Source organism: Lepidochelys kempii, chromosome 7 (assembly GCF_965140265.1).
Source record: "Lepidochelys kempii isolate rLepKem1 chromosome 7, rLepKem1.hap2, whole genome shotgun sequence".
In the NCBI taxonomy this organism is placed as follows: Eukaryota; Metazoa; Chordata; order Testudines; family Cheloniidae; genus Lepidochelys; species Lepidochelys kempii.
Genome location: NC_133262.1, coordinates 1,500,403 through 1,526,682, shown reverse-complemented (window position 1 = coordinate 1,526,682; position 26,280 = coordinate 1,500,403). Strand labels below are relative to the sequence as shown.

The 26,280-nt window shown below is 49.8% G+C and overlaps 2 protein-coding genes across 10 annotated transcripts in view; one reads left to right on the top strand and one right to left on the bottom strand.

Annotated features, from left to right (window-relative positions):
• Positions 1 to 23,891, top strand: part of NDUFAF3 (NADH:ubiquinone oxidoreductase complex assembly factor 3) — a 54,070-nt gene extending 30,179 nt beyond the window's left edge. For 4 of the 6 annotated variants that reach the window (XM_073350875.1, XM_073350874.1, XM_073350876.1 and 1 more), the window contains one exon: positions 224 to 463. In XM_073350875.1, coding sequence (XP_073206976.1) covers positions 224 to 319 — 96 coding nt within the window. In that variant the 3' untranslated portion in view covers positions 320 to 463. Of the gene's footprint in view, positions 1 to 223; positions 464 to 17,638; positions 23,321 to 23,610 lie in introns of those variants that run through there. The other 2 variants (XR_012159735.1, XM_073350878.1) reach the window with 2 other exon arrangements.
• IMPDH2 (inosine monophosphate dehydrogenase 2) lies at positions 1,105 to 25,356 on the bottom strand. Of its 4 annotated transcripts, none has more exons than XM_073350869.1 (15): positions 25,195 to 25,356; positions 24,376 to 24,436; positions 23,938 to 24,039; positions 23,224 to 23,298; positions 22,465 to 22,671; positions 15,516 to 15,603; positions 14,560 to 14,759; positions 11,996 to 12,086; positions 10,633 to 10,728; positions 8,943 to 9,014; positions 6,595 to 6,738; positions 2,616 to 2,760; positions 2,361 to 2,504; positions 1,791 to 1,874; positions 1,105 to 1,367 (listed from the first exon to the last, which is right to left on the bottom strand). In XM_073350869.1, the coding sequence occupies exons 1-15, from the start codon at positions 25,290 to 25,292 to the stop codon at positions 1,346 to 1,348; spliced, it is 1,629 nt and encodes a 542-aa protein (XP_073206970.1). In that variant the 5' UTR covers positions 25,293 to 25,356; the 3' UTR covers positions 1,105 to 1,345. The 4 variants fall into 4 exon arrangements, with proteins under 4 accessions (XP_073206970.1, XP_073206971.1, XP_073206973.1 ...); XM_073350870.1 differs by having other exon boundaries at positions 24,388 to 24,436; positions 25,195 to 25,355; XM_073350872.1 differs by lacking the exon at positions 8,943 to 9,014 and having other exon boundaries at positions 25,195 to 25,355.
• Between the last annotated feature and the right edge of the window lie 924 nt (positions 25,357 to 26,280).

The following is a 26,280-nucleotide window of genomic DNA, read 5'->3' as shown; positions in this document are numbered from 1 at the left end:
TGTTCCCTGCACCATAGACCCTGGGCTAATGATCACGTGTCTAGTGGTGAAAGGCAGGCCTGGGAGTAGGTGGGCAGAGATGAGAACATGGCTTAAGGGCAGGGTATGTGGGCTTCTTCTCCCCTGCTTCCATGAAGACAGGGGCTTGGGTAAATGTTCCACATGGCCAAGGGCTGTGCATTAGTCATTGATGGTTTCTGGGCCTTTGCCTTCTCTTTCACAGCCTAACGCTTGTGCAACGTTCAACTTCCTGACAAGTGAGGGTCGGGTAACTGCAGCTGCCCTCATCCCCCCCCATGCTGTTGGAGCCCTGAGGTAGAAGCAGCTGAGCCCCTGTGGCAGGACATGATACTGGCCCTTGGGAACGCCACCCACACCTGGGGTGGGACAGGGCCTGGAAACAGAACATGAACTGTTACTGGAGAAAATGGTTCAGAATAAACTGTGACCAGCTGTGCAGGGCCATGGGTGTCTGTCTGAACTGCTGGGCCTGGCCCCTCACTCAGGTGGGGGCTTGCTGCTAGGGACTATGCAAAAGAAGATAAGGGCTGCAGGGGCAGCTACCCCCATGTTGGTGCAGAACTGTTCCTGGAACAGGCTGTAGCCCTGACTCAAAGCCTCTCTGTCCCTGGGCCCAGGAATGCTAGTGGCAGGACCTGCCCTGAACTGGGCTGAAACTCCTCTTGCCACCCGCTGCCTTATTAGGACCTGCCCCTTCCACTCTGCTTTTGGGCAGCCTAGCATGAGAGGTTCTGAGCAGGCTGCAGCTGGATCGTGGCTCAGCTGGGTTTTGAAGGGGCATCTGCCACAGAAGTTCCTCCACTTGGCAGTAGAAAACTCTCATGAGGTACTCGAGCAAGCTGTGGTGGTCAGGCTGAGAGCAGCAGGGATTTACAGGACAGACAGGGCCTGGAATTGTGACTGGAGTACATGGGGGCAATGGTTGCTCTCACAAAAAAGAGCAAATCCAGAGACCAGCAACAAAACCAGCTTAAGGGGAGAGAGTGACAGCATCACTCCTCAAACAGCACATGGGACAGGAGTCGGGGACTGCAACCTGGGGAAAGGAGGCCTGAGGTGGTGAAACTGAGACAGGCAGACAAGTCCCACCTCTTTTCTTTTATTGTAACATATGTCCAACACAGGCCAGGGCCTGAGTCCTGCTGCCCCCATGGCATTGGGAGCCCTGGACGGATGTCTTCACAGGGAAGGAGAACAGCTGCTGAACCCAGGAAGCAGCAGGTGCTTGCAGGATAATGGCACTTCTGTGAAAGGAGCAGCTCAGGTGCATGGCAGCTGAGTGCTGCAGAGCAGCAAGGTGCTGAGTACAGGCACAGACCCTCCTTCAGAAGAGGCGCTTCTCATATCTAAACGGACAGGAAATAGTTAGCCATGGGCACTGGCCCCTCTAACTCTAGGCCTGCCCTGCCCAGCACACAGACCCCTGCTAGCAGAGGGGGGACACATACAGAGCTGGGCCTGGTGGCCCCAGGAGTAGTACACCAGAGGTCCTCTGTGCTGGGACAGTCAATTGCATTAGATCTGCTCTGTTAGGAGAATCCAAGGCCAGTGCAATCATGGAACAGCTCTGGCTGCTACAAACAGGGAAGCCAGTAACCATCCCCCCCAAAAACAGCCCAGCTCACTGCAAGCCAATGGGATGCAGCATGTACCACTGCATACAGGGACAGCAAGGGCAAGGCCAACAGCATTAGACGTGTGCTGGGCCACATCCAACAGTGTTTGGAGCCACCAAGAGCCCAGTGAAGGGCTGCACTGGCAGGACTTACGAATGGAGGCCGTGAACTCCTCCTTCCACTTGGGCAGATGTTGTCCTCTTTTCAAACTTCAGTTCTCCTGAGTACATCATGGCTCTGCCAAGGGAAAGCAGATTGGGGTCAGGCTCCCCCAGGCTGCAGCTAGAAGGCCTCTGGCCCTCAGTGTGCCATGAGGAGCTGCAGGACTGGGGAGAGACTGTATTGTGCAGTGGGGCAAGGAGATTTCACACCAACTGCAGCACAGGAAGAGCAAGGCTTTGCCTCCTTTCCCCTCCATTTCTGGCAGGAGCAGAGCCAGGCAGCCAGCTCCAGCACCTCCCTCAGTAAGACTGCCTGGGCAGTCTGCAAAGGGCAGTGCTCTCCCTCCCAGCACAACTCCTCCAGGGTGTGCCCACTGGGGACTGAGAGGAGAGAAGGGGCTCCAGCTCAGTTGCGCCACAGAGATCAGGGTCTATGAGACATGGTGGGCCTTGACTACAAGCTGCAAGAAGCCAGATACCAGACACTAGCTTAGGGATGACAAGATGAGCTCCATGGAGGCACTGAGGATTAGTTGAGCGCACACACGGGGAGGTGTCTTACCTGACTTGGGTCAGACTCTTGGCACCGATATCCTGACAGGAGTGCTGGATCCCAGCGATCAGGTACGGGATGAACTTGTGGATAGAACCTTTGTCTTGCACTGCACCAGAGACCCCCTGGGCCACTTTAATTTTATCTGTCTCACTGTGGATGGTTGAAAACAAAAGGCCCGTGGAACAAACCAGACCTGGCAGGCTAAGGCAGTGATCTCTCAGACTCAGGGACCTATTGCCTCTCATGCCAGGTCTCTCCTACCTGAAGTATCGAGTCTGGCTGCCCAAGTTCTTGTCCATAGCATCCAATGATCCCATTCCCCGGTATTTCTTCAACCTAATTCCGTCCGAGAAGAAGTACTCTCCAGGGGCTTCCGTGGTTGCAGCCAGGAGAGAGCCCATCATCACTAAAGTCAGTGAGAAGATTAGTGACAGCTCAGGGAGCAGGAGCGGGACGTGCAATGCTCATTGTGGAGATGCAGCAGGTGAGCTTACATTGGAGCAAGGCTTTTGTTCAGCCACTGGGGGGAAGGGGAGGGGCAGAGCCTGCATCTTAGGAGGGGGGCAGCCTGACCCTGTGATCTGAACAAACAGTGAAATCTAAGTACACTATGTCCACTGGATCATAGAATATCAGGGTTGGAAGGGACCTCAGGTCATCTAGTCCAACTCCCTGCTCAAAAGCAGGACCAATCCCCAATTAAATCATCCCAGCCAGGGCTTTGTCAAGCCTGACTTTAAAAACTTCTAAGGAAGGAGATTCCACCACCTCCCTAGGCAACGCATTCCAGTGTTTCACCACCCTCCTAGTGAAAAAGTTTTTCCTAATATCCAACCTAAACCTCCCCCACTGCAACTTGAGACCATTATTCCTTGTCCTGTCATCTGCTATCACTGAGAATAGTCTAGAACCATCCTCTCTGGAACCACCTCTCAGGTAGTTGAAAGCTATCAAATCCCCCCTCATTCTTCTCTTCCGTAGACTAAACAATCCCAGTTCCCTCAGCCTCTCCTCATAAGTCATGTGTTCCAGCCCCTGAATCATTTTTGTTGCCCTCCGCTGGACTCTTTCCAATTTATCCACATCCTTCTTGTAGCGTGGGGCCCAAAACTGGACACAGTACTCCAGATGAGCCCTCACCAGTGTCAAATAGAGGGGGACGATCACGTCCCTCCATCTGCTCGCTATGCCCCTACTTATACATCCCAAAATGCCATTGGCCTTCTTGGCAACAAGGGCACACTGCTGACTCATATCCAGCTTCTCGTCCACTGTCACCCCTAGGTCCTTTTCCGCAGAACTGCTGCCTAGCCATTCGGTCCCTAGTCTGTAGCTGTGCATTGGGTTCTTCCGTCCTAAGTGCAGGACCCTGCACTTATCCTTATTGAACCTCATCAGATTTCTTTTGGCCCAATCCTTCAATTTGTCTAGGTCCCTCTGTATCCTATCCCTGCCCTCCAGCGTATCTACCACTCCTCCCAGTTTAGTATCATCCGCAAATTTGCTGAGAGTGCAATCCACACCATCCTCCAGATCATTTATGAAGATATTAATAAATAGAAATGAAGGGATCCCCTTTGTCCACGTGTTTGTTGACCCCCTCAAAGAACTCTAATAGATTAGTAAGACACGATCTCCCTTTACAGAAACCATGCTGACTTTTGCTCATCAATTTATGTTCTTCTATGTGTCCGACAATTTTATTCTTTACTGTTGTTTCAATTAATTTGCCTGGTACTGATGTTAGACTTACCGGTCTGTAAGTGCTGGGATCACCTCTAGAGCCCTTCTTACATATTGGCATTACATTAGCTATCTTCCAGTCATTGTGTACAGTAGCTGATTTAAAGGACAGGTTACAAACCATAATTAATAGTTCCACAATTTCACATTTGAGTTCTTTCAGAACTCTTGGGTGAATGCCATCTGGACCTGGTGACTTGTTACTGTTAAGTTTCTCAATTAATTCCAAAACCTCCTCTAATGACACTTCAATCAGTGACTATTAGATTTGTCACCTACAAAAGATGGCTCAGGTTTGGGAATCTCCCTAACATCCTCAGCCATGAAGCAAAGAATTCATTTAGTTTCTCCGCAATGACTTTATTGTCTTTAAGTGTTCCTTTTGTATCTCGATCATCCAGGGGCCCCACTGGTGGTTTAGCAGGCTTCCTGCTTCTGGTGTACTTAAACATTGTGTTATTACCTTTTGAGTTTTTGGCTAGCTGTTCTTCAAACTCCTTTTTGGCTTTTCTTTTTATATTTTTACATTTAATTTGGCAGTGTTTATGCTCCTTTCTATTTACCTCACTAGGATCTGACTTCCACTTTTTAAAAGATGCCTTTTTCATCTCTCACTGCTTCTTTTACATGGTTGTTAAGCCCTGGTGGCTCTTTTTTAATTCTTTTACTGTGTTTTTTAATTTGAGGTATACATTTAAGTTGAGTCTCTATTATGGTGTCTTTGAAAAGTGTCCATGCAGCGTGCAGGGATTTCACTCTAGTCACTGTACCTTTTAATTTCTGTTTAACTAGCCTGCTCATTTTTGCATAGTTCTGCTTTCTGAAATGTCACAGTGTCGGGCTGTTGAGGTGATCGCCCCACCACAGGAATGTTAAATGTTGTTATATTATGGTCACTATTTCCAAGCGGTCCTGTTATAGTTCCCTCTTGGACCAGATCCCGTGCTCCACTCAGGACGAGATCGAGAGTTGCCTCTCCCCTGGGGGGTTCCTGTACCGGCTGCTCCAAGAAGCAGACATTTAAAGGATCGAGAAAGGTTGTCTCTGCATTTCATCCTGAGGTGCCCTGTGCCCAGTCCATATGGGGAGAATTGAAATCCCCCACTATTATTGAGTTCTTTATTTTGATAGCCTCTCTAATCTCCCTTAGCATTTCATCGTCACTATCACTGTCCTGGTCAGGTGGTCGATAACAGATCCCTACTGTTATATTCTTATCAGAGCCTGGGATTACTATCCAGAGATTCTATGGAGCTTGTGGATTCATTTAAGATTATTTCATTTGATTGTACATTTTCTTTCACATATAGTGCCACTCTTCCCTCCCCCTCACCCAGCACAACCTCTTCTGTCCCTCCAATATATTTTGTACCCCGGAATGATTGTGTCCCACTGATTGTCCTCACTCCGCCAGGTTTCTGTGATGCCTATTGTATCAATAGCCTCCTTTAACACGAGGCACTCCAGTTCACCCATCTTATTATTTAGACTTCTAGCATTTGTATACAAGCACTTTAAAAACTTGTCACTGTTTGTCTGTTTTTCTGATGTGTCAGATTCTTTATGTGAACGTTTCTCATCTGATCTGGCCCATACTTTATCCTCTTCCATCCCCTCCTCATAACTAAAACCTAGAGAATCTCTCTCAATAGACTCTCTTCTAAGAGAAGTCTCTGGCTGATCCACGTGCGCCTCTGCAGCTATCAGCTTCCCCCCCCATCTCTTAGTTTAAAAACTGCTCTGCAGCCTTTTTAATGTGAAATGCTGGCCAGCTGGATCCAGTTTGGTTTAGGTGGAGCCCATACTTCCTGTACAGGCTCCCCCATCCCAAAAGTTCCCCCAGTTCCTAATAAATCTAAACCCCTCCTCTCTACACCATCATCTCATCCACGCATTGAGACTCTGAAGCTCTGCCTGCCTACCTGGCCCTGCACATCGAACTGGAAGCATTTCTGAGAATGCCACCATAGAGGTCCTAGATTTCAGTCTCTTTCCTAGCCCGTCTTTCCTACCGCTGGGCAAAATGGCCTAGATCACGAAGGAGCCAAGACACAGCCAGGTTTGTTTGGCACTCTGCTTAGAAGAAGCCTAGTGCATGGGGCATCTGGCAATTCAGGATTATGGGGCACCAGCACACCTGTTAGGAGAATGCTGCACTGTCCTGGCAGTCTCTCCCTGCCCAGAGCACTAGAGTAGTGTGATCAGTGCCCTATGCAAACTGTAAATACACCAGCAATCTCTCACTCCTGGCCCTGCTCTGATGGTGTTGGCACTGATGCTGACAAGGTCAGGGCTTTTCAATGCTACTGCCCTTGCAAAGCTCCCGTAACACTGCCAAGCGAGCACTGCAAAGTAGTCTGCAGTCAGTAAGAAGTTCACTCATTGGGTTGATATTCCAACGGCAAAAGCAAATCACCCACAAAGGAGATACCCCTCTGAATGCCCTAAGCTCCCCCCGGCCTCCACCCAACCCTCATTCCCCCTCACTCCCCCTCACCTGTGGAAGCACCTAGTGCCAGGGCCTTGGCAATGTGTCCCACGGTTTGGATCCCTCCATCTGCAATCACTGGGACCCCAAATCTTCTGGCATATTCAGACACTTTGTACACCGCTGTGGCCTGGGGCCTGCCACAGGCCAAGACTAGATCAAGGAAGAGAAAGGGTAAACGGTCAAGTACCAGGTGCTGCAGCAGTCCCCCTTGGTTAAAGGCCCTTCAGCTTTCAGTCACACACAGACCTCCCAGTCTGCTTCTCCCCGTGGAATAAACCACACGAAATCAAGCAGCCCTGGCCCCAAGTCTCTGAAGGCAGGTGAACGGGGGCTATGAAGTAACTGCTGCCCCAATGCCATAGAGAAGCTTTTGCAGTGGTTACAGAATGAGCTAAGAGACCTGGTGAAATCATGGACACCAGCTGGTCAGTCCTTAAGGGTGCTGATTCACTCACCACCTAGTGTTCAGCCAGAGGTCTAGTAAGACACAGAAAGAAGCCAGACCCAAGAAACCCAAGCCCAGTGAGTCCCCATATGATTGCTGTGTTCCCAGCACTGCTGATCATCACAATGATGGGATGTCAGCCTCCTGACAGACTGACTCTGGCAGGAAGAGGCATCTGACCAAAAGGAGAGAGTTTGTTTATATGCAACAGAAAAGGAAAGACACAGGGCGGATTGATGTGGTGCTGGAAATGTAAGTTTCCACAGCATAGCAGGGCCTCTAACGTTTAGCCATCAGTGGGGACAAATACAGATTGGTCTCAGATTTACCAGTGCTTTAGCAACTTCAGGCTTTTGACTGTACAAAGAAACACCAGAAGGGAAACCACTGAATGACATGTATTCGGGTACATTTAACAGCCAAGTGCATGCAAATATGCCACAATAACCTTCCCATCCCTCAGATTCCCCCAGCAACACAATCACCAGGAGGCCTTTCCTCCAATCACAGTTAGCACAATGGTTCAGATGGGATTATGAACATGCAAGATTAGTAATTCAGGATGCAAACATCATGTTTGATGCAGGGTTTCAGGCTGCCACTTTGGAGCAGCATCAAGCGTGACAACTCCTAGTAGACTGGTGCTTTGCCAGAAGAGGGAGTCTTTACAAACTAATTTTTGCACTGGCTCACACGTATTTCTCCCTGTGCTCAGCACCAGCAGCTCAGGTTGAGAGGAGAATTCAAGGTGACGATCGTGAAAGAGTCAATATTAATTGGACCCAGCCAGCCGGGAAGAAGCGTCTGCTAGCAATAATGTGAATGCTGTTAGTGTTAAAGAGATGGTCTCATTTGGTACTGCATTGCTGAAGAAGAGACTGAGGGTGCCTTTACAGCAGCCTGTGACAGCACCATCTCTTCTGTGCAAAAGCCTCTGATTTCAAAGAAACCCAGGGCCCCAAGCCTCTGGATCCCATTATTCTCTACCCAAGAACAGAAATCTGCAGCTATATTATAGAAGTAACCACTGAGACCAGCCCTTTATAATTCACCTCTTGGCACGGGGCACATGGGACCATCACAGGACTGTATTTGGCTGTCCCAGCTCCCAGTGCCAAGACTTAAACAGGAGGTGCAGGCTTCCAAAGCAGGGTTCAAAATGTACACACACTTCCCCTGTACTCGGAGCAAAGGCTTGTAAGGGGTGGCACTAAGAGAGGACGGTCATGCTAGTGGGTACAACCCAGGATCCAAAACAGAAACTTCTTTCCCTTTGAAGTGCTTCACAAATAGCAAACAGGGCAAATGCCAAGATTAATCTTGGTCGCCTACTTGATCCTGTAACAACATCAAAAAGTAGCGCTCGCAAGGTGAGAGGGAGAAGAGCCCTTCCTCACACACGCAGATCAGAATCATTGGCAAAGGGCATGGTTCTGGGATGTGCCTTCCAAGTTTGCCACAGGGTGAAAGTCCCTGTTGAAGTTACATTCACACAGCATGGCTAGTTCACACAAGGCAAAATTGAGCTAAGGTGAAACCTCTCCCATCATTAAGAGACCAGAGCAGATTTGCAGGCTCTGCATAGGCACCATCCTCCCACCTGCCGCACCTTCCAGTTAGAGGCTCAGCAGTACCACTGAGGAAGCTCAATCAGGTTTTTAAATTGGGTTTGGATTAAAGACACTGATGAGCCCAGGTGGCCTTGATTAGGACAATTCAGAACCCTGCTTTAGAAATCCAAAAGACTTCTCAGCATCAGTTTTTGGGTCAACTACCAGTACCCAAAGCCACAAAACCCCAAGTGCATCTACAACCCACTTATTCTCAAACAAGCAGAGGGGCCATGTGCAGCCAATCAGGGTCTTGCTTCAAGACAGAATTAAGGTTGACAATAGGGCAAGTGACTTACTATAGGTGCCCATGACAGAAGACGGGCACTTGGGGCTGTGGGACTTTAGTTCTGGAGGGATCTGTGGAGCAGCTAAACAAAACAAACAAATACAATTTAGAAACGAACAGCAGCAGCAGAATAAAGGCCCCCACGAGTGACTTTACCAGGCCGAGCCTGGGATAACTGAGCCACAGCTCGGACATCGAGGGTCCCTCTTAGTCCAATCCACAGAGAAGGATGCTAAGCTGAAGGCCATGTCCAGGGAGCACATCATGGCACTTGGCATGTGCTCTCCCTACTCCAAGGACATTTCAGGGAGTAATCCATCTGATGCTGAAACACTGGATCCTCAACCTGCCTCCTGGCCTTCCTGGCACTGAGAGGGTTAACAGGTTTGGGAAGCTAAGGCTGGATAGACCTCTGGTCCTGAAACACCAGCCACATAACACCCACTGTGAAGAACAGATGTTTTGTCTCTGCAGCCCCCTCTATCCCACTGCTGCCAAGATAGGGACAGAGCTCCCAGAGTCAGGCTGTATTAAACACGTTGTAGCATTGGAATCTGCCATCATTTTCTCCAGTTCTCCATGGGTGAGAGCACCAAAGGGAGAATGAAAAGAAGCAGGAAAGTGCTGTTTGTGCTCCCAGCAGAGCCTGGCCTGGCCCAGACCAGGAATTGCTGGTGCAGCCGGGGATTGGGTAGCGTAAGGGCGGCTCTTGAATAAAACATTCTTACACGAAAGAGACACGACAGTTTCTCCAGTGCAACACCTGAGACAGTCTCCAAGCAGCAGGTGCTCCCTTAACAGGCAGAGCAAAACCACAGATCCTCTGTACAGGGGACTGTCCTCATAGGGCCCCAAGTACTGCTGCTGGAATCTGCAGGAAGACCCTGCATGCGTACGGCAAAGGGCTGCTTTTACTAGTCAGCGGCTTGTTTCAGGTCCATTACCGCAAAGGCAACTGATGAAGCACAAGAGGGGCTCTGCAGCCAGACTGCAGCAGCGATGGCCCTTCACATGGCATCCACACCCTTGCTTCTGTTTGTTTCACTTGATGCACTTGGAACTGTGATGTCCAGTTGCAGCTTTAAAACTAGTCTTCATTCCAGGACACGCCCAGCCACTCAGTCTAGTAGCTAGCCAGAGAGCTATGCCCTAGAAACACGGCCTGCCTGGCACAGGCTCCCCTGGGATCCTGCTAACTGCAATAGCTGCATTCAAAAACCTCAGCTTCGGTGGGCAATTGTGAACTGGCACCAATCCAGCAGACCAACTCTCCATTAAACGCACAAGGATCTTACTGTCAGCTGCAGCTGCCACAGGCAGGGCCACGAAAACAACCCTGGGAGTTTTATCACCATCCTCTCTGCTGCCCTCCTAGCTATGCTGGGCAAATGGAAACCCCTACCCACGCCCCCCGATGTCTGTACCTGATGCCCTCTCCTTTGCCCTGCTCACTTAGGTGGAGATCAGATGAGTGGCACTTTTACGCTCCCACACCCAGCCATGGCATGTCTTTGGCATTACACAGCTATAAAATCCTATCGCAGTTACACAGGCCCTGCGGCAGACAGTCACCACCACAACAGCACCAGAACTCAAGGACTCTGGCTCCACGGACTTATTGTGGGTTCTGGATATGAGGTGGATGTTTAGCAGATATTTGTTCTTCTAGCTATTGAGAAGATATTAAACATTTTCTTTACCTTCTTGTGTGATGCAGATGGAGCCGCTGCCCATCCCGACCCGTAGAGCATCGACCCCTGCATCGATCAGATTCTTTGCCTGAGCAGCTGTCACCACTGAAGCAAACAGACGAAGGTTTTAAAATGAGAACATTGTCTCCTTTCACCGCTAGGAGCTAACCAGTTGCCCTAGCTTCCTGCAAAGGTGCTTCCTCCCTGAGATGGGTTGGCGGGGAAAGGGACCTCTGCACTTGCACAGCACCTTCCACTCGGGCATCTCAAAATGGCTTCCACAAACAGCACCCGAGTCAGCTTCGCAGCCCCGCAGTGATCTAGGGTTGGAGAGTGCTCCCTTTTGGAGGCAGGCCCATGGTGTCGGTGTGCATGGTAACACAACAGGTCACGCACAAAGTCAGTTTAAAATCTCAACAGCAATCCGGCACCAAAGGGCTGGTTCTCAACCAACCAACAAGTGTGTGCATGCACCAGTCACCACAGCCATGGCATGTGCACACTGAACCTGGGTGACAATCAGGCCTTGATGTCCAACTGTTCTAGGAACAAACCCTACCATCTTGGTGTGCAGGGACCAGGGGTCAGCTTCACACTTACACAGCCACCCCCTCAATGGGGATGGGAGGATCAGCCGGATGTCAGAGCCTGGGTAGGGGTGGGGTTAGCCTAACATGGTCCCTCCCAACATGGTTCGTGTCTGGCCGATTTCCCAGGGCCATGCTTCTCTACTGCCCTTTTCACTGGCATTGTACTGGCTGCTGAATCCACAAAGTTCTGGATGTTAAAGTGCTTCCCACCTATCCCAATGGTGCATGGGACTCAGTGTTGCAGCTAGACTAGTAAGGCCATTATAATGCATTGTACAATGGCAGAGGAAGCATGAGACATGCTTACGGCCATGCAGGGGACAAAAGGCTGGAGCAGACACTATGGTGCGTTAGCAACACATTTGGTAACGCAGATAAAGACAAGAGGAAAAGAGTTAAACTCTGCTCAGCCAGATTCACATGGATGTTTCCATTTATTTTCCACACAAAGTAGGAGTCCTCCAAGAACCAGACACCTGAAATTCTAGAAAGCTTTCTAACCAATGTTACAGAGCCCAGAGAGAAAAGGATCAAGGCTGGAAACAAAAGAATTAACTGCAGGGAATTGCACACACGGCATTAACCCTGAGTGAAAAGTTTTTATATAGAATGGAAAAGAAGTGTCCCTCAGGTGCTGAAGCATATTCTATACATCTGAGATATCGGTCAAAAGTCCAACTGGACAGCTGACAGGGATGCTTATATAAAGCAGGTCAACACATCTTTCACTGCAACTGAAAACAGTCAAAGTCTAGAAGCTAAAATCCCATTTAGCAGATTACCATTGCCTCCAATGACCTGTAGGTTATGGTATTTCTCCTTGATATACTTGATCATGTTGATCTGGAAAATGGAATTGCCCTGAGAGGAATCCTAGAAGAGAAAGAAAAACAAAAATCAACCAAAATAGCTATAAAGGATTTTAAATCCAGCCCTAAGAGAGTCACAGAGACTTCAGCACATTGCAAACAGGTGATTAATTCACTTCAGTACTGAAAGACCCCACTGCCCAGGCTCAGAAGGCCCAGAAGACATGAGCCACAAGAAAAAACCACCACAAACTTCCATCTTACAGGACATTTCAGCCTAATGAACGCAGATCTCACAAGACAGACAGACACAAACACTCCCAGAGACTAGAACAGCTCACACTGAGGGCTAGATTCCAGTCCTCTCAAATCTAAGAGCTGCATTCTTTAGAGAATTATTTGCATTTTGAGGCCTCAACTTGTGAACCCCATGACAAGAGGAGGGCTGCCAATCTCATCCTGAGTGAGGTCACTAATATTTCCCTGAAAGAAAGGGTGTGGGGAGGTCAGTCCAAGCCCTTAGCACTGGAATGGCAGCTAGCCACCTGTCTATTCCTCATCTTCCAAATGGTCCTGTCCCACCCCCACAAAAAACGCACATGTCCATGTTACAGTCTACACAAGTGAGGAAGGATGGTCCCATGGTTAGAGCACTGGCCTTGGCTAGGAGACCAGGGTTCAATTCCTGCTCTGCCACAAATTGTCACTTAACATCACTATACCTGTCTCCCAGCCCCAGAACTGGGATGGCAGCACTGCCTGGCCTCAGAGGCGTCGTGAAGATAAAGACTTGATGACGACTGTCAGGTGACGGGCCCCCCAAAGTATCGAATGCTGAATTCAAAGAGACTCTTGAGATGCTCAAGGAAGACTATTTCCAACTCCCATGCATGCAGTTTGGTTTTTGTCATTCAGTTTACTCTGGGTGTGCCTTCACAGCACAGTCCTCTCCAGTTACGACAGGTGAGCGCTCTGGTTACTGTGCCGGAACTAGCCTGCCTTGGGCGAGGCCACGTCTACCCTACATGCGCCGTCGCTGTACCGCCGTAACCCTGTTCGTGCAGACACAGGGCTCGGCGACACCTGAAACGCTGCAGCACGTCAGCGTAGACACAGCCGGTGCTCACAGGCGGGGTTCTCTCCCTCCCTGAGGAGCAGTAGCTCGGTCGACAGAAGAATTTTGTCATCAACCTAGCACAGTCTATGTTGGGACTCAGGTCACCACCACCACTCAGGGGTGTGGATTTTTTCATACCCCTGAGCCACGTAGTTAAACCGACCTACATGTCTACTGTAGACCAGACCAGACCACAGCCATGGAAGGGGTTTTTCTGTCACCATAGGAACTCCACCTCCCTGGGCAATGGCAACATTCTTCCCTGGAACTAACGGAAGTTAGCAAAGCTACAGCACTCAGGCGTGAGATTTTTCACCCCTCTGAACACCATAGCTCTGATAAGCTAGGTTTTAAGGCCAGGCCTGACAGCAGCCACACCACAAACACCACTAGTGTTACACAGAGAGCTCGTTAGTAGCACAGAGCGATTGGATTAGCTCTCGAGGGGATATAAATGGAGCCGTTACATCCCCACTGCATTACTATCTCCAGAGTCAGCATCCCTGGAGCGCCACCTCCCCCATCCACCTCATGAGACAGCAAGCTTGAGCTTAAAGCACTGCTTAATTCCAGCTAGAGATTTCTGTATGTGGACAGGAGTCAAGTTAGGGGTAAAATGGGTTATAACTCAAGTTACCTGTGTCGTGAAGACACACCTTAAGAGGCAGGGAAAGTTAGTCACCTTTTTCCCAGGGCAGTGGCAGGAGCAGTCCCTGCTTATGGAGGCTCCACATTAAGTGCACTGGCCCCCCTCATTAGAATGGGAGGGGGAAGGTGATTCTGACTAATCCAGCTAACTAACACGGCCTGCTAAACAAGTGTTCTCTGGTAGAACACTGTATAACCATGCTCTATGAATATCTCCCATTTCCTTTATAGATGGGCTCTCAGACTAACCTATCAACAGCAAGGGCACGTGCAAACTCCTGTGCCCAAATGATCAGACACATGGGGCTGACAGGACAGACTGCTGAGGAGTACTATGTTGGTCCCTCTGTGTTATTTCTTTTAATTATCAGGTAATTAAAGGACACAACACTGTTATTTCACACCAGGAGTCCAACACATGCCTGTACATTAGTCCAATGGTCAGTGACAGACATCAAGCGAACAGAGCACCTTTGTAATTACAGCCATCTAGCCTGAACTCAATATAGCTAGCTGCACAAATCACCACATGCTAGCAGACCAGTATCTAGATCAACACACATGCCATCATAATGCCCCACCATGAACAGACCGGCCATTTAGACTAGAGTCTACCTCCTGCCCCGCAGGTCCAAGCTTGGCCACCTTGTGCCAATGTGCCTATCACAAAGTCCATGATGAAGCTATGCTATGAAGAGGGATGCTAGTCAAAAACTTTTCAGGGTGTGTTGAATCCACTCGACTAAAACAGAAGCCAAGCCCTAGAGCTCACCAACACAACGACATCCACCCCAGACTGCACTAGGAGATCCAGACGGTATTTGTCATCTTCGTGGGTCCCAATGGCAGCGCCACAGAGCAGTTGCTTCTTAGCATCTTTGGATGCCAGCGGGTAATCACGGTTCTTCTTCAGATCTGTGCGAGCGATTATAGCCACCAGCTCATCCTCCTCATTAACAATTGGCAGCTTACCTTGAAATAAATATAAATACACCGTCATTGCAGAGCCTCTCACAAGATAGGTGTCACACCAGACTGGCCCTCAGGGGAGGAGTTCCTACTTAAAGGAACCCAGCTCACACTGTATGCCAGAGATGCAAAGAATGACTGGCAGCCAGAACAGGGTTTGCTTTTGAAACCCAGCAGACTCTGGTTCTCATCCCAGCTGGCAGAATGAGAAGTCAGTAGGACTGGGAAAGGGTTCAGTATTATGATCCTGATCGTGCTACGTAGCCTTTAATTCAAAAAGGGCTCTTGTACTCGAGTCACTCCAGACCCCCCCAAAGGAACTGAGCTGTTCATAAGCCTCTGAAACCAGACGCTAGAAACTGGATACAAAATTAAAAGCCTGCAGCCAAGTGCGCTCTTGGCATTTACAACTTTTCAGCACCTTGACTGGCAGGAATCCCTGAAGTTCTAAACAGACTCAGATGAAGGTGAAGGTTTTAATCTTTTGGCAGGTTGTCACTCTCATTTGGGGCTCCAGGACGGTCCTGTCCTTACCATCCCCTTCTCCCCAAGGAGATTTGGAAGGAACACCTCATGGGGACACCTGGCATCATAATCTTTTATTGTAGGGAAAAACATTTGCACTGAGAAACGAATGGAATGTGTGGAGAGATGAGCATGAGAGCATTTCCACATACACGTACGAGTGTGTGCTCCCATCCTACCCCTGCTCTCTGCCATACACAGCTCTCCCACACAACACACAGCTAGTCACGGTACCTTTTTTGCTTCTCTGCAGAATTTCATTTGCTTCCTTTAATGTTACCCCTGCAGGGGCGACAACGAGATCATCCCGCTTTGTCATAATCTGATAGAAAAGGGGGCAAAGAATTTAAAGTCACACACAAGTGAGAGCTCCTTCCCACCTGATCCAGGACAGGAGAAACAAGCTGCCAAGCAAAGATGCTTCAGTGGCCACTTGCTAGGTGCCAGAGGGTCCCAACTAAACGTGACATATGGAATGGGGGATGAGGGAGCACACAATAGCGTGGAGCAGCCCATGGAAATAAATCCTCAGCCTGCAGCGCTCTATACCCACTCAAACAGTCCACTCAAATCCACATGAAGCCCAGCACACAGCTGTCTCTCCATACTGCCGGGCGACCCAGTGAGATCACCCTGAGAGAAGGAAGAACCTCTCACCCTCTGCTTGGGATTTCACCAGCACAGACTCCCCTCACATCAATAGCTACACAGTCCAGACCAAAGTACTTTTAATAGGTTAGGGAACCTAACTTCAGCACTCATTTGCCTGATATAATCACAGCCTCTTACTGTTCCTGGCAGAAACTCCACCAGTCACTGGGCTTGTTTTCAGACAGTGCTCCCTAGCACATTGGCTTTAGGAGGACTCTGCTTGGGAGTGCCTGATGCTGCAGAATAAAAGAGCAGGGGATGGGAGGAAGAGTTCACATCTAAATTAGGGCTGTCAATTAATCACAGTTAACTCACGCAACTAACTCCAAAAACTTAATCGTGATTAATCGCAAATTTTTGGATGTTTTTCTACATTTTCAATATTGATTTCAATTATAACACACAATACAAAGTGTGCAGTGCTCACATGATATTATTTTTGATTACAAATACATGCACCATAAAAATGATAAATGAAAGAAATAGTATTTTTCAATTCACCTCATACAAGTACTGTAGTGCAACCTCTTTATCGTGAAAGTGTAATTTACAAATGCAGATTTTTTGGGGGTTACTTAACTGCACTCAAAAAACAAAACAGTGTAAAACTTTAGAGCCTACAAGTCCACTCAGTCCCACTTCTTATTCTGCCAATCGCTAAGACAAACAAGTTTGTTTACATTGATGGAAGATAATTCTGCCCGCTTTTTATTTACAGTGTCACCTGAAAGTGAGAACAGGCGTTCGCATGGCACTTTTGTAGCCAGCATTGCAATGTATTTACATGCCAGATATGCTAAACATTCGTATGCCCCTTCATGCTTCCATGCTGATGATGCTTGTTAAAAATATAATGCATCAATTAAATTTGTAACTGTACTCCTTGGAGGGGAATTGTATGTCTCCTGTTCTGTTTTACTCGTATTCTGCATATATTTCATGTTATAGCAGTCTTGGATGATGACCCAGCACCTGTTCGTTTTTAGAACACTTTCACAGCAGATTTGACAAAACACAAAGAAGGTACCGATGTGAGATTTCTAAAAATAGCTACAGCACTTGATCCAAGGTTTAAGAAACTGAAGTGCCTTCCAAAATCTAAGAGGGATGAGGTGTAGAGCATGCTTTTAAAGTCTTAAAAGAGCAACGCTCTGATGCGGAAGCTACAGAACTCAAACCACCAAAAAAGAAGACCAACCTTCTGCTGGTGGCATCTGACTCAGATGATGAAAATGAACATGTGTTGGTCCGCACTGCTTTGGATCGTTATCAAGTAGAACCCATCATCAGCATGGACACATGTCCTCTGGAATGGTGGCCAAAGCATGAAGGGGCATACGAATGTTTAGCATATCTGGCATGTAAATACCTTGCAATGCCGGCTACAAAAGTGCCATGCGAACGCCTGTTCTCACTTTCAGGTGACATTGTAAACAAGAAGCAGGCAGCATTATCTCCTGCAAATTGTAACCAACCTTGTTTGTCTGCGCGATTGGCTGACTAAAAAGTAGGACTGAGTGGACTTGTAGGCGCTAAAGTTTTACACTGTTTTATTTTTGAAGGCAGGATTTTTGTACATAATTCTACATTTGTATGTTCAACTTTCACGATAAAGAGATTGCACTACAGTACTTGTACTAGGTGAATTGAAAAATACTATTTCTTTTGTTTATAGTGCAAATATTTGTAATAGAAAATAAATAGAAAGTGAGCACTGTGCACTTTGTATTCTGTGTTGTAATTGAAATCAATATATCTGAAAATGTGGTAAACATCCAAAAATATTTAAAACAAACAACAGAATACCATTTAACAGCGCGATTAATCGCAATTAATTTTTTAATCGCTTGACAGCCATAATCTAAATGAACATGCCTGCCTGTGTCCACTCTGACAAACCAGCACCAGTGTGCATCTGTACAGGGCTCATAAGGTACATATTGAAGACAGACAGCTCTCTTCTCACCGAGTTCAGGGGAGTAACATCTCACCCAAAACTGGGGTGCAGGGGGCTGGTTTGTTCGGTCTCAGATTGCACAGAAAGGAATTCCAGAAAGGGGAGGAGAAGGAGGAATAGCACCCAACACTGATTACTTGAAGAGAGCCTATGAGAGCAATGAGCAGGACGTTAGAGCTGAATCATAAGTGGGATGAGAACCAGTGCTGTTACAGAGAGGCCAAAACACTAGGGAAATAAACTCTCTTGCATACATAGGATTCAATGTTTCAAACAAGAATAGGAAAGGGGCTTTCAGTTCTGCAGTGTAGATGCTAAAGGTACGTCTTCACTACCCGCCAGCTTGTAGTGATCGATGGATCCCCGAATCGACACCGGTACTCCGCTTACTCCTCCTGCCAAGGTGGAGTCAACGGGGGAGCCGCCGCGGTCGACTCGCCACTATGAGGACGGCTAGGTAACTCGAACTAAGATACTTAGACTTCAGCTACACGAATAGCGTAGTGGAAGTTGCATATCTTAGTTTGAATCCCCCCACCTAGTGTGGCCCAGGCCTAAAAGGCCTAAGCAGGAGATATGGCGACAATCTCGACTGGCCAATGTCAGAGACAGAGTGCTGTTCTAGAGGGACCATTGGTCTGACCCATTACAACCGTTTGATATTCTGAATAGTTCAGCATCTCTGAAGAAACACAAGCCTCTTTGGTACCAGTCCTGAAGTGACACTGTCAGCGTCTCTTTGGCTAGTAACAGGAGACTGAAAATGGAGTTGGGACAGGAGTGTAATGTCAAGCTGGGTCTATCTTTAGCTCATGCTGACCTAAGTCAGGAGGGAAGCACTGGCCGAGAAGCACTAAAAACTATGCTTATATCTGATGACACCGAAGAGCTACAATTACAGAGCTACTGCAGTACCAGTAACAACAGAATTAGCACCAGAAGGCTTACACAGCTGAGTGCACACTGCAGGCTGATGTGAGGGAGCAAGAGGGAGAAAAGGTTACTGTGAAAAGGAAAGTTTGTTAATGAAGCAAATAACAGAGACTTGGTGGGATAACTCACATGGCTGGAGTACTGTCATGGATGGTTATAAACTGTTCAGGAAGGACAGGCAGGGCAGAAAAGGTGGGGGAGTAGCACTGTATGTAAGAGAGCAGTACGACTGCTCAGAGCTCCGGTATGAAACTGCAGAAAAACCTGAGTGTCTCTGGATTAAGTTTAGAAGTGTGAGCAACAAGGGTGATGTCGTGGTGGGAGTATGCTATAGACCACCGGACCAGGGGCATGAGGTGGACGAGGCTTTCTTCCGGCAACTCACGGAAGTTACTAGATTGCAGGCCCTGGTTCTCATGGGAGACTTCAATCACCCTGATATCTGCTGGGAGAGCAATACAGCAGTGCTCAGACAATCCAGGAAGTTTTTGGAAAGTGTAGGGGACAATTTCCTGGTGCAAGTGCTAGAGGAACCAACTAGGGGCAGAGCTCTTCTTGATCTGCTGCTCACAAACCGGGAAGAATTACTAGGGGAAGCTAAAGTGGATGGGAACCTGGGAGGCAGTGACCATGAGATGGTCAAGTTCAGGATCCTGACACAGGGAAGAAAGGAGAGCAGCAGAATACGGACCCTGGACTTCAGAAAAGCAGACTTTGACTCCCTCAGGGAACTGATGGGCAGGATCCCCTGGGAGAATAACATGAGGGGGAAAGGAGTCCAGGAGAGCTGGCTGTATTTTAAAGAATCCTTATTGAGGTTACAGGGACAAACCATCCTGATATGTAGAAAGAACAGTAAATATGGCAGGCGACCAGCTTGGCTTCACAGTGAAATCCTTGCGGATCTTAAACACAAAAAAGAAGCTTACAAGAAGTGGAAGATTGGACAAATGACCAGGAAAGAGTATAAAAATATTGCTCAGGCATGCAGGAGTGAAATCAGGAAGGCCAAATCACACCTGGAGCTGCAGCTAGCAAGAGATGTCAAGAGTAACAAGAAGGGTTTCTTCAGGTATGTTAGCAACAAGAAGAAAGTCAAGGAAAGTGTGGGCCCCTTACTGAATGAGGGAGGCAACCTAGTGACAGAGGATGTGGAAAAAGCTAATGTACTCAATGCTTTTTTTGACTCTGTCTTCACAAACAAGGTCAGCTCCCAGACTACTGCACTGGGCAGCACAGCATGGGGAGGAGGTGACCAGCCATCTGTGGAGAAAGAAGTGGTTCGGGACTATTTAGAAAAGCTGGATGAGCACAAGTCCATGGGGCTGGATGCGATGCATCCGAGACTGCTAAAGGAGTTGGTGGATGTGATTGCAGAGCCATTGGCCATTATCTTTGAAAACTCATGGCGATCGGGGGGAAGTCCTGGACGACTGGAAAAAGGCTAATGTAGTGCCCATCTTTAAAAAAGGGAAGAAGGAGGATCCTGAGAACTACAGGCCAGTCAGCCTCACCTCCGTCCCTGGAAAAATCATGGAGCAGGTCCTCAAGGAATCAATTCTGAAGCACTTAGAGGAGAGGAAAATGATCAGGAACAGACAGCATGGATTCACCAAAGGCAAGTCATGCCTGACTAATCTAATTGCCTTCTATGACGAGATAACTGGTTCTGTGGATCAAGGGAAAGCAGTGGACGTGTTGTTCCTTGACTTTAGCAAAGCTTTGGACACGGTCTCCCACAGTATTCTTGCCAGCAAGTTAAAGAAGTATGGGCTGGATGAATGGACTGTAAGGTGGATAGAAAGCTGGCTAGATTGTTGGGCTCAACGGGTAGTGATCAATGGCTCCATGTCTAGTTGGCAGCCAAGTGGAGTGCCCCAAGGGTCAGTCCTCGGGCCGGTTTTGTTCAATATCTTCATAAATGATCTGGAGGATGGGGTGGATTGCACCCTCAGCAAGTTTGCAGATGACACTAAACTGGGAGGACAGGTAGATATGCTGGAGGGTAGGGATAGGATACAGAGGGATTTAGACAAATTGGAGGATTGGGCCAAAAGAAATCTGATGAGGTTCAACAAGGACAAGTGCAAAGTCCTGCACTTAGGACAGAAGAATCCAATGCACCGCTACAGACTAGGGACCGAATGGCTCGGTAGCAGTTCTGTAGAAAAGGACCTAGGGGTGACAGTGGACAAGAAGCTGGATATGAGTCAACAGTGTGCCCTTGTTGCCAAGAAGGCCAATGATATTTTGGGATGTATACGTAGGGGCATTGCCAGCAGATCGAGGGACATGATCGTTCCCCACTATTTGACACTGGTGAGGCCTCATCTGGAGTACTGTGTCCAGTTTTGGGCCCCACACTACAAGAAGGATGTGGAAAAATTGGAAAGAGTCCAGTGGAGGGCAACAAAAATGATTAGGGGACTGGAACACATGACTTATGAGGAGAGGCTGAGGAAACTGGGGATGTTCCGTCTATGGAAGAGAAGAATGAGGGGGGATTTGATAGCTGCTTTCAACTACCTGAAAGGGGGTTCCAAAGAGGATGGATCTAGACTATTCTCAGTGGTAGCGGATGACAGAACAAGGAGTAATAGTCTAAAGTTGCAGTGGGGGAGATTTAGGTTGGATATTAGGAAAAACTTGTTCACTAGGAGGGTGGTGAAACACTGGAATGCGTTACCTAGGGAGGTGGTGGAATCTCCTTCCTTAGATATTTTTAAGGTCAGGCTTGACAAAGCCCTGGCTGGGATGATTTAGTTGGGGATTGGTCCTGCTTTGAGCAGGGGGTTGGACTAGATGACCTCCTGAGGTCCCTTCCAACCCTGATATTCTAGGATTCTGTGAAGCACTGTGTAAATGCTAAGCATGACTTTACTGAGCCCAGGAGTTATTCTGCATGGTGCAAGTCCCAGCCAAAGGGATTATACCAGGAGCCTGAAAGCACTATTCAGTGAATAGGAGCTTGGAGGCTTTGGCCTGTGCATTCAAACAATGATGTCACCTTTCCAACGGCCAGGTCACTACAGGAGAGCAGCAGTAGCCAATACAGAACCAGAAGAGACATGATGGCTACAGCCAATAGTGAATGTCTGCCGGGGCAACGGATTCTTCCTAGAAGTATGGGGGACAGATGGATGAGGTCCTGCCCCTTCCCCAGAGGCTCTCAGGCCCCCCTATCCCAGGCTAGTGAAGGGTCCGCAGCTCCCCACAGCTGTCTGGGCCACTCTCACCTGGTCCTGGCTCCAGCTTCCGGCCCGGTGACGGGGTCTCATGGGGGAATAGAAGGGGCCGGGCCTGTGGCAAACAGTGAGAAGGCCATGCAAGGCCCCATGGCCCCCCACATTCCTGCAACCCTGATGTCTGCTGTAGGAAGCAAAAAGGATCATGGCCAGATTGTGCCAAATGGTAAACCCGAGCCAGCAGTCATTGGAACACGCTAGTAATAGGCACAGAGCAATAAGCAACAGAAAGACTAATTTAAACCTGGAATAAAACAAAGAGCCAGGTCCCTGTCCCTGCTGGGCTGGTTCACAAACCTCATTCAAGCACTGAGTCTTCGTCATCACCACACGCAGTAGCACTTCCTAACATAACCCTCCCTGTCCCACCAGGAGTGCAAGACCTCAACAAACAAACCTCACTGAGGGGCAAGTCGTGCTCCTCCTCTTTCAGGAAGTCAATGTCTCGGGATGAGATGATCCCCACCAGCTTAGTCCCCATCTTTCCATTGTCTGTGATAGGAATGCCACAGAATCCATGACGGGCTTTTGCTTCAAACACATCTCTCACTTTGTCCTTGGGGCTCAGCACCACTGGATCGGTGATAAATCCCTGTTCATATTTCTGAAACAAGCACATTCAGAGAGCAAAGTAAACAACATGGATAGACTGAGCTGTAATGTGATGGGCATTTAGCATTCCTCATGATAAGAGAGCTGTGAAGGTCTGTCACCCTCCCCAAGCTGGCAGAGCATATCACTGGAGTCCGTGGCACATATGCATTTGGAGTTAGTGACTGCAATAGCAAGGATGCTGCATCAAACAAGTCAAGCTCCTTTCTGCCCATCTGTGGGGATAAATTCATTGACACTTTTCAAAATAGGCAGGTGGAGTTTAACCCCAGCATCCTGGCCAACATTCCCCCACACTCAGTAAGCAGGTTCTTGTGTCCCTAGCTGTTGTGGGATATGGCAAGACAGAAGAGCTGATGTGTCCACCTGCACTGACCAGTGCCACTGCTCTAAGAGACTAGAGTACAAGGGGAAATACTACTTGTCAGTTCTCCTTTGCTGAAGCCTACTTCATGGTTCTCAAACTGGAGCCAGACCCCTTTGGACATTTAGTGACTTGCCCAGTTGCTGCAGCTCCCCGTTTCCTGCTTCAGTTGTTCTTTACCTTAACTTTCCGTACTTCATTGGCCTGGAATTCCGGTGTGCAGTTATGATGGATGAATCCAATCCCACCTGTGAGCTGAGAACACACAGAGGCAGCAGTAAGTCACTGCAACAATAGGGTCCCTCAACTTTATTTGGTGAATTCAACAACCAAGTACAGACGGCAGACTACTACTGTAGCAGAGCAAACTGCACTGCTAATGGGGAGCTCAGAGACAGAATCTGAATAGTATAAATGCCAGGATTTCCTTATCCAAAAGACATGACTTGCCTGCCACCCCCCTGGCTACTTATGGGATACCAATGTAACGAGTATATTCAGGCCAGAAACATGCTCCAATTTCCTTTTAAGATGATTTAACATCAAACTGTTTGTTTTTCCTTACAGAGTTCGGAATAGGAATACAGCAACTGAGAGGCTAGACTGTTAAGGGAACACCGTGATAAAGCTCCAATAGAATACAGAGAAATAAGATCCAACCCACTAACAGCAAGACCAGCTTAAGGAGATCTGAAAAAACAGCAGCTGGCAATAGTGAGCCTAGTTCAGGACAGCTTGTTTAACACTGAAGCACATTATTTTAAACTGTCCATTTTAAACCAAGTTTAACACCAATGATGTCATCACTCTTGGGAATCTGTATTAAAAAGTTATTCTTCAGTTCACAAGATTCACTTCTTCCACCTTCTAATGCTCTTGTCCATGGGCACTCACCGCCATTGCAATGGCCATGCTGGCCTCTGTCACAGTGTCCATAGGAGAGGAAACCAAGGGAGTCTTTAAGGTTATCTTTTTGGTCAAAGCTGAAGTCAGGTCCTAAAAGAAGGAAAGGTTTGTTGTGGTGATATGCAAGTTCATCCCAAAGCAATTCTACCTGGGCCTGTAAACCAGGGAAACCAGCATGGATTTTTGCTTCATATACCACACACCGCTGCTTTACAACAAGTGCTTTTCTTGGTTCCCATGATCTTCAAAGGGGCACCAATATCTCCAAGAGTTTAGCTCCAAGGGCAGCCAAGATATTAAAAATAAAAAGAGTTTTCTCCTTCTACAATGGCCCCTTAAGCAGACACAAGAAGAGCCTGTTAGCAAAGAATTGGGGTCAGGGAGTGCCAGCTTGTAGTCATTAATTCCAGATAATGCAAACTTCACCTTTATACTCACCACTTGGTCTGCAGTGAAGTCAATATAGCCAGGAAGAATAAGGAAGTCACTAGAAGAGGGAAAGGAAAGAGAAAAACCGAAATCAACTGCATTTCAGTGAAACTGCCCCCAGACACTACACTGGCAGGGCTTTAACATGGCTTGCGTTGTCGGCACAGCGCTGGGAGCGAGCTCCCCCAGCGCTCTAGAAACCCACCTCCAGGAGGGGTGCAGCTCCCAGCGCAGGGGCGCTTTACAGCGCTCAAATTGCTGCGCTCGGGGGGGGGTTTCACACCCTGAGCGAGAAAGATGCAGCGCCGTGAAGCGCCCGTGGGGCCATGCCCCGAGTCACACAAACCACCCGCTGCACTCGGGGGTTCCTGCCCCGGCGTCCGGGGCTGGAGGCTCAGAAGCGCTCGGACACTAGGCAGCTCCGCTCACCGAGGGGCTTCTCGAGACCCGCCAAAAGCCAAAGCCCGCGGGCGCGGAGCCTGCGGAAGCTCTGGGCGCGGTGCCCGCGGTGCAAAGGAGGATGCGACACAGGGGCAGGGTCACTGGCTGGGGCTAGTCTCACGTAGGTCGCCCCGGGCACAGGCCCAGCACGGGGACAGTCTGGGCCGCCCGCCGGCCCTCGGCGCCGCGCGAGCGGGACAACGCAGCCTGCGTCCGCCGGGGGGCGCTGCAACCACCGCCCGACAGGCGGGGCACACCCGGGCCGCACCTCCCAGGGACCCCAGCCCCCCGGGCACGGGCACGGGCACCCCCCCCCGGGCACGGGCACGGGCACCCCCCCCCCGGGCACGGGCACGGGCACCCCCCCCGGCTCACTTGTAGGTCAGCCCGTCCCCGCAGTTGAGGAGCTGCTGCGCCGTCAGCCCGTCGTCGGGCACGTAGCCGGTGCCGCCGCTGATGAGGTAATCGGCCATGGCGGCTCGGCGAACGGCTGCGCCGCGTGGCCCAGAAAGAGCCGCCCCCCCCCGCGCGCCCCGGAGATAAACCCGCGCGCGGCCCGGGCCCCGCCCCCAGCCACGCCCCCTACGGGAGCCGAGCGCGGACAGCAGCCCCGGCCCCCCCCCGGCGCGCTCCCTTTCCCCGACCCCTGAATGCGCGTCAGGAAACCCCGCTGCCAGGCCCCGCCCCACGCCCGGCCCCAGACTCCGCCCCACGCCCCACAGTGGGCCCCGCCCCACACCCGGCCCCACACTGGGCCCCAGCCCTCAGCCCCCGCGCCAGCCCCAGCCCCGACCCGACCCGACCCAGTCACTCCCCAGCCCCAGCTCCAGCCACTGCCCCAGACACTCCCGCAGGCCGGGCCCCAGTCACTGGCCCCAGCCAGGCCCCGGCCCCAGTCACTGGCCCCAGCCAGGCCCCTAGTCACCCCACAACCCAGCCCCAGACCCGACCCAGTCACTCCCCAAACCCGGCCCCAGTCACTGGCCACAGCCCTCAGCCCCCGCGCCAGCCCCAGACCCGACCCAGTCACTGGCCCCTAGTCACCCCCAAACCCGGCCCCAGCCACTGGCCCCTAGTCACCCCCAAACCCGGCCCCAGCCACCAGCCCTAGTCACTGGCCCCTAGTCACTCCCCAAACCCGACCCAGTCACTGGCCCCTAGTCACCCCCAAACCCGGCCCCAGCCACTGGCCCCTAGTCACCCCCAAACCCGGCCCCGGCCCCAGTCACTGGCCCCAGACCCTTCCCCAGACATGGCCCCAGCCACTCCCCTAGTCACTCCCCAAACCCAGCCCCAGACCCGACCCAGTCACTCCCCAAACCCGGCCCAGTCACTCCCCAAACCCGACCCAGTCACTCCCCAAACCCAGCCCCAGACCCGACCCAGTCACTCCCCAAACCCGGCCCAGTCACTCCCCAAACCCGGCCCCAGCCACCAGCCCTAGTCACTGGCCCCAGCCAC